The 8395-nt window shown below is 41.5% G+C and overlaps 1 protein-coding gene across 1 annotated transcript in view; it reads left to right on the forward strand.

Moving 5' to 3' along the window:
* Positions 1-2638: 2638 nt before the first annotated feature.
* The window catches only part of DENND6B (DENN domain containing 6B), a 22328-nt gene continuing 16571 nt past the window's right edge, over positions 2639-8395 (forward strand). Inside the window, exons 1-4 of the mRNA XM_085315945.1 lie at positions 2639-2680; positions 6364-6402; positions 6958-7000; positions 8175-8287. Of these exons, the coding sequence (XP_085172071.1) occupies positions 2639-2680; positions 6364-6402; positions 6958-7000; positions 8175-8287 (237 nt within the window). The remainder of the gene's footprint in view (positions 2681-6363; positions 6403-6957; positions 7001-8174; positions 8288-8395) is intronic.

Here is an 8395-nt window from a genome sequence, read left to right on the forward strand (position 1 = left end):
GGGGACCGCGAGGCGGGGCTGGGGGGAGCAGTCCGCGGACGAAGGCAGCGCGGAAGGGTGGTGGGAAACAGTCCGAGGAGGCAGGAGGCCTGAGGAAGGGCCTGGGCGGGTGAGTCTAGCACAGGAACGCTAGATCCACGGTGTGGGGGCCAGCGGGCACTGAGCGGGGCTGAGGTGGGGGTCTCGGTGCAGCGGTGGAGAAGGAGGCAGGATTTGGTGCGGCAAGGGAAGCGGGAAGAGCTGTGGGAAGAGGGGGAGCATGATGGAGAGAGAAAGGGGGGTGTGTTGGAGTCTGATGGGGTGCTGATGTGGCCGTGGCAACCTGAGGAYCACGGTCTGAGGCATCCGAGAAGGTCTGCTAGGCCTGTGGGTGTCACTGGGGTCAGCCGGGGAAGTGGAGGGGATGACAAGAGAGAGAATTGCCTTGCAGGGCTGGAAAGGTGACCTGAGAGTGAAAGGGCGGGAATAGTTTTCCCCTTTCCCCTGGAAGAATATAGAGTTCTTGTTTGAAGGAGGATTTGAATGGAGTTAGACATCTAAGGCATGTGATGRGATTTAAGGCAAGAGTTGTTTGATGTTCTCCTAAGAAAACAGAGTGTAAGGTGACCAGATATTTGACTTGATTATGGTAAACCCTAGGTCTTATTTCCAATGCCCTGATATTTGTCATGCAATTGTGCGGATTACTCCTCTCTTTGCATAAGGAGGTTGACACTGTTTTTCAGAGGGTTGAGAGTTTCTGTATTTAGAGATCAAATTACTCTGTTCTTGCTTTGTCTTTTTAAAAAATATTTGAATTTATTTCTCTTCATAAAGCCTGAAAATAAAAATTTTACTATTGACATTAGTGTCATGTGCTCAACACGCCTTCCTGCAAAGCCAGGCCTAATATACTCTGGAAAGGGTATGAATATGGAGATATTAAATTCTAAATGCTAATTACTATCTCATAGATGTTTTTTAATACCTAGCCACGAGGGTGCTTTCTTACTCATTTTATTACCTGCCTGTCGTTACCAGGAGAAGACTTTGATTGGCATACACAGCAATACGATTTGTTAATCCTTGAAAGTGTATTTTTCTTCTTTTCTTCTTTTTTTYCCCTTTTCCTTTGCCTGCATAAATATTGATAGGAACACGCTTCTCTGGTGACATAAATGACCAAGAAGAATGGGAACATCTCAGCATCTGGGCCGAGTGATGATTTCGCTTTTTTCATTGAGTGGCCCATTGCTGGGTCCTGTTTCTGAGCTGAGGGTTTAGGCAAGGAGTGTGGGTCTACGTTGGGTAAGATCTCCATAAAGGAAGTCACGCAGAGTAAGAAGAGCTTTGTGATAAAGATTCCACGTTTGATTTCTGATGGATTTGGGAAAATACAGAAGCTCAGGCTGTCATTATCTTACAGGGAAATTTAGAGTAAAATTATTTCAAAATTTTCAAAAAGTTTAAATGTCAGTACTGTCAGTAATCACATGGTATCATTAATCTTTCTATTTAATTCTCGTTTTCATCTGTTGTCTCAGTTTTTTTCAGCTGGGTCMAGATCCTGTGGCTCGTCTCCAAGCAGGCTGATTTCTGCAGCCRCAAAGAGGCAGTTTTATGATTATGGCTCTTGATTGCAATTTTCTGGGTTAAAAAATGTTTCTCTGGCCCCCAGCACTGTGGGACTTTGGTCCCAGCTGAGTCTGCACGGGAAGTTTGCTATAGATATTACCAGATCATGGTGTAGCTGACTGAGGTGGGGCCTTGCCAGAGCTCTCTSTTTGGTGGATGTAGGTATGTCCTTCCAAAGAGTTGTTCGTACACAGAGGCTATTCATGCGTCCTAGTACTATATGAAGTGACAAGCTACGAATATTTGCAGTAACTTGTGTGCTCACTGCAAAGTGAGTCAGAAGGAAAGAAAAACTTTCCTTTTTGGAAGTTGCACCATAGTTTTGYATCATCTCTGTAAATCTGTGTGAAGATGGCCTCATTCAGAGTGAAGTCTGTTGTCCAAACTTAGAATGTCCCCTACATTTCTGTGTTAAGGGTAGGCCTATCTCAGTCAGGATTTCTGTGCTGTGACCTCCAGTTTCTATGAGCTGCACCTGTGTATTGACCAGAACTAAGAAGGGCCTCCTTCTGTGTTACTGAAGAAGGTTTCCTGCCAAATATTGCTAATTAGACAAGTTGGAGACTTTTTAATACATGTCTTTGCTTTTCTTCTCCTTGACCTGTCAGAGCCTAAATTGGCATGGACCTTGTTCCCCTCCATAAAATTTTCAGTGTTTCTCACCCTGCATAGAATGTGAGGATTATTCTTTTCAGTACTCTGTGGGCACAGTGCTACCCTGGATATGTTGGCTCTTACATATTGTGCTGAGATTTATTAWCTGTGTTTATTGAAATGTAATCATATTTAATTATTTTGCAAGGAAAGCTTTTGGAAATTCATAAAAATGAATTATTRGAAACCTAACTGAAAGAACCCAAAGCCTATTGAAGCAAACTCTTTTTTTTCATCTTTTTCTGAAGATTGCTTTTCCCTGAGTATAAGATTCTTTCCAGGTAAAATATTTCTTTCCTTCCGTTACTGCCTAAATCTAAGTGGAAACCACTTTATTGAAGCCTGCTGAGTGTGTGTCTACACTTCAACAATGCTGACTAGAAAGACAAAACTATGCATCCCTGGAACTGGGGTAGGTTCTACGGATATACCTTTCTGGCCAAGAGCTTAGTTTAGGATTTGCTCACTTTTGCAACTATTGCTTGACTTGTTCTGAGCAGCGATCTCTCAGTGTAGGTATACAATCAGCCTGAAATTCGGAGAGCTCTTTGGCAGATTGGCAGCTATTTAGATACACAACAGAAAAGGTGTTACAAGTGAAAATGTTAAGTAACTGCAGAATACAGTTACTGTTTCTGACTCATTGACCAACTTATATTTTTCAAGTTGTCAATTATAGACAACAAAAATATAGAGAAGGAGTATTTCTGAGACAGTTCTCTCAAGTTAGGAGCTTGCATCCTGCTGGAACAGGCCTTCCAAGCAGCAGTTTGCCATTTGTCTCTCCACGGGTTCTGAGTGCTCCAGTGCTGCTGCCATAGGAACAGCCTGTGTTGTGCTCAAAATTGGGCCCAGCGATCCTAAAGTACCCCATTTCACAAAAGCACTGTCTCTTCCCTCCCTTCGAACACAGGCACTTTGTGAAGCTGGGGTTACTTTCGAGTGACCAGATGTCGTTTTCTGGGTTATACTCTTGTTGCTATGACAGCAGCAGAGCACTTGGCACCCTTGCAGATATCAACAGCAAAGCTTTAGTGGAAGGGTCTGTTCTCAACAGCATGTGTCGTTGCCACACTTGTTAATTCGGCATTGATGGGAGAGCTATGTCACAAAGAATATGACATAATTTAAGCCTGTTTGGGCTACTTATGAGATTTTTTTGGTCTATCAGTGTTTTGTTGCTCAGATTGAAGCACTTGGACCTGACTTATTTTTTTCCATAACGCCGAGCATATAGCTCCAAATGAAATGTATATTTAGCCCATCTTAAACTTGGGCCTATAATATTTTAATAAAGCAGTCAAGAGCCATCAGTATCCCCTTCTGAAGATTTTGATCTGATTTACTTGCAAAAAGACCTACTGAAAAGACAATATCAGAAGTCTGTCTTGACTCTTGAGCTTGACTTTGAATCATAAACAAGCGTTGCAGAAAGCATGACGCTGTAAGATTCCTGCACTTTGATGAATCAGTATCAGATGTGCAGGTCTCGGTTTCTGGTGTATACATTATTATGTGGGAATTAACGAAATAAATRTTTGTATGATCATTAAATTAGTCATAACCACAAGAATTTTTTCAGTTGTTCAGTGCAAAGATACAGCAAGTAGAGAAGTATGTCTTCTCCTGTGGTGAAGTTATAACACATCCCTTCACGCTTCAGTGTCTAAAAGACACTCATTCTCTAGTCTTTCCTTAAATGTGCTGCCTCATTGCTGTAGCTTGTCTGTGATAATTTTGCTCTTGTGTTTTTGTAGCTTTCCTCTTTCAGTGAAGCTTCATCTGAAGGCTAATCAACATAATTTCCAATTGTTAATTTGACTCGCTCTTTGAGGCTGATTAGATGACCTTGCCAGAGAATCAGTGGGGAATTGTTAGAGCCAGGCAAGCTCGTGCTGTGARCTTTCAGCACCCCGGCATGGTGCCCATAGCTGCTATTTATAGACTCCTAAGAAGAATCAAGAATAGGAGAGAGCATCTGATTTGAGCACCAAGTGAATCTTACCCTGACCTGAGGCAGGGTTACTGCCCAGGAGCTGCAGAAGAAGTCTGATTAGCAGATCTCCATTTTCCCAGTTACTCGATTTGAGTTTTTCTCATCTGCCTATCTAAAGCCACCTGCAATTTCAGATTGGCTTGGTATACGGCATCTCCCAATCGGTGAGTGCTATAAAGGCTGTGTAGTTTATTTCTAGAGATTCGTAAGTACTTTAGTTTCCATCCTCTGCCAAGTGAAGTGTGCCACTCAGTATTGCTGTTGCTATGTCATTTCTCACTTCTCTTGCTTGTGAGTGCAGTTATTCTGGAGTGGATCCTGCTGATGGATGTCAGTTGCTTGCAATTTCTGCACTTGACTCTGACCTGAGAAATCTTGAATTAAGTTCTCTTTTATTGGGTTATAGTAAATGCAGAAACAGTGTTATCAACATTGACATAGTTCAGCTGCAAAGCTAGAATTTTGACTAGATTCTTTAAAATTGATGAAGATATTTTTTTCATTTGAAATGCTAGATGATAAATTGGGTTAACACCATTCATCTCTCACTGRTATGCTGATGAGGCACGAATCTGCCAACGTATGCCAGATGTACCTCTTGCTGTATAAAATAAAGCCTTGGGTTGTCTTTCTAACAACAAATCTCAAATCACTGAGGCTAAAACAGAGCCCTGAATCCCCTCAAACTTGCCCTGCTGCCYATTTTCTTTTTTTCTGGTCTCTGTAAACAGCATCTCTAGCCAACCAGTCACTCAGATCTGTAATATGAGTGTTCTCACCCCGGAGGGTAGGACGTATATCCAAGCCTATGTCTAATAGCAGACTTGGTGTTTGTTTAACGTATGTAGGATATGCTTTTTCTAATTTCTTCACACAGCTGAAACCTTTGTCTAGACTGTCATTATCTCACGCTTGGTTATTACTACATCCTTTCCTCTGCCCTTGAGGAGAGCAATCTTGCCCTGCCTGTATCCTTGCAGAATTTCATTATTGTGAAATCTGTTTTTACCTCYAATCAGTGCACACTGCCCATCTTCCTCTCTCACTTTCATTCTCTCCCTCACTGCCTCTTGGTCATGGAAGGAACTCTGTAAGGATATGTGTGATCTTTTTCAAATCCTTCCTTGAAACAACTTTTTGCTACAATAGCTACCAAAATTTGTTAGTGGATTGTTGACATGCTGAGACTACTGCTTAACTTGATCTTTGTGTCTGTTTTCTTACATTCYTGTGCCTATCTGAATTTTATTGTTGCTGGAACTGCATTTATATATAAAATTTTAGGGGAAGCGGCCTTTTTTCCTGTGTTTGTATGGCATATTGCATAATGAAGTCTTGATTCATGACTGAAGTTCTTCTGTGCATGGATAATAGGACTAATTCCYATTGAATGTACATTACAGTTTTGCAGGTGTTTAGCATTAAGTCATATTTATGACCTTTCCTTTTCTGTTGTGATCATGGGATATGCTCTCCTTTGTGAAGCCTTCAGAATATTTTGCATTTTTAATGAGTTGTGACTTTTTAGCAAGGTTCAAAAAATCAAAAAAYGATCATCCCCTGAATAACAGTCAGAAATGCACAAAGTGCAAAGCTTTCTATATAGAATGTTATTTTGGGCAATTTGTGAACTTGTGTTTAGGTGCAAAACTGAATGTGAATACGTTTCAGGCTTGCCGCTTGACGAGGAAATAAATATACTTTAACATAATCTCAAGTAGCAGTAGAACAGCCCTATTCTACCTGCTTTAGAGAATGCAGGTGTTTACACATCAGTAATCTGTGCAGTGAAGTTAGATGGTGGGATTTTTTTGAATAGGTGGTGGGGTTTTTTTGTTCACTGATCTTTCAAGTCCCAAGTTAAAATATAAGCTATTTTGTCTGCCTGCCTGCAAGTCTGCTATTTGTGATTGACTCAGTGCAGTGGGATATCAACCGTCAGATTTTAAATGGTTAGGTATACTTGCTCATAGGATATGCTGTTTGGGGAAGAATGAGGCACTTACCGTATGGAAGCAATTTTTATAGACCTATATAGAAGTGCTGGGGAAACAAGATGATTGAAGTCTACAGCTTACCGTCTCTTCTCTCTTTTGCAGTTGGTTTATCCTTATGACTTCAGATTAACAGAAAAAGAGGTAACACCTATTGTTTTTTTTTTTTTTTTTTTTTTWATTTYTCGTATCAGCCTCATAGGGCTACGAGGTTGATCCGAGGGCTGGAGCACCTGCCCTATGAGGAACGGCTGCGAGAGCTGGGCCTCTTCAGCCTGGGGAAGAGAAGACTGAGGGGGGATCTTATCAATGTGTACAAGTACCTGAAGGGAGGGTGTCAAGGGGACGGGGACAAACTCTTTCCAGTTGTCCCGTGTGACAGGACAAGAGGCAACGGGCAGAAATTGAACCACAGGAAGTTCCACCTGAAGGTGAGGGGGAATTTCTTCCCTGTGAGAGTGACGGAGCACTGGAGCAGGTTGCCCAGAGAGGTTGTGGAGTCTCCTTCTGTGGAGATCTTCAAGGCCCACCTGGATGCAACCCTGTCTATCGTGCTCTAGGTGACCCTGCTGAGCGGGGAGGTTGGACTAGATGATCTCCAGAGGTCCCTTCCAACCTTACTGATTCTATGATTCTATTTTTAAAGATACTGCACAGTGGTGATGTAGATTTTTTTTACCGTGTTTTCTTTTGTTGCAGAAAACTAGTATCTGCTACTTGTCCTTCCCAGACTCCTACTCAGGTAGGTAGCATCTTTTGGCCTTGTCTGCTCTCTGCGGGATGGTTCTTTGCCATTATGAAAGAAGTGGATTCGTGATGGAAAGAGTGAGTCATCGTCTCTAATGTAGCAGAGAGTGATGGGCTGTATCTTCTACAATCATGGCACCAAGGAACACCCAGCCCTTAGGTCTGAACAAAGAGGCTTCCTGTCATTCTAATTGCTCTCTGGATACAGAATCTGTGATCTGGTGGGTGATGGGGTAATTTCTCAGTAGACTTGCATGCTCATGCTTCACSTGTACCATTAAAATACAAGAAGTAGTCATAAAGGCAAAGTTTTGTGAGATTCGCAGCTGTCACCTCTGTCAGCATTTTTTTGCATATGGGTTAATGGCTTAGTAAAGAGAAATATATGGGAACAGAGCACTTTCGCAACAGAACTATTTCTGATTTATAAATACAAACTCTGGAAAGGTAGCAATAAGAAGTAACATGCTACTTTATAACTGATACCTGTTTCTTAAAGACTAGATCCTGACTGTTAGTTTTCTACAGCTTTGCACAGTTTATTTATTTATTTTTTTTTAAGGATGATACTTTTGTAGTTTCTCTGAGCTAGATACACATTCAGGCTAATTGTTTCYCTTTATAAAAATAAATTATTTACGATTAGTAATATTTTCAAAACACACCAAACAATCTTGGGGCATAGTATCTGCAGGTAGTGGGAAGGGAATATATCCACTTACCCCTTTGTAGCACCTAAATCTATTTAGGCCTGGTAATTGTTCAGTGAGCTGAGTGTGTTCAACTTYTGCCTCATAACTGGCTTCCTGTGTAAGTAGTGTCTTGTCCTTYTCATCCAATTGATGAAATCTCTTGAGAATCCTATACTTTTTCTTTTCTGCTGTACAAAGTATTCTTGGTGTGTAGGGGTGAGCAACATAATAYGACTTGGGAGTTTCCTAGCTGTGGTGCTCAGCTAGAACAATTGTGCAGGAATCTGTTGTTCAAATCAACATTTCTGTGGTCTTGGATTAAGACTGTATGTAGGTTTTTCAATATTGTGGATAAGAAGTGGTGTCTGCAGCTACTCAGTGTAGGTGATACTAGCGGATTTCTCTAAGTTTCCTAGCAAAGCCTTGACAAGATATAAATCAATGATAACAATTTATTTATTATCTTCTCTGTCTCAGGTGTCCTGGGGGATACTCAGTTTAGCTTCCGCCTTCGTCAGTCTGGGGGACAGAGGACCACTCATTATGAGGATGACGGCGAGTACAATAGAGAAGCACCCCTAACGCTACAGGTGAGTTGCACTTCAGTATGCTACTCATATGTACAAAGTAGACAGTAGTATTACTCAGTTTAAAATCCAGATATGCTTTTGGATTTGTGCCTTTTATGCATAGATAAG

Source organism: Rhea americana, unplaced genomic scaffold (assembly GCF_003343005.1).
Source record: "Rhea americana isolate MKP2758 unplaced genomic scaffold, rheAme1 scaffold_444, whole genome shotgun sequence".
NCBI classification, from domain to species: domain Eukaryota; kingdom Metazoa; phylum Chordata; class Aves; order Rheiformes; family Rheidae; genus Rhea; species Rhea americana.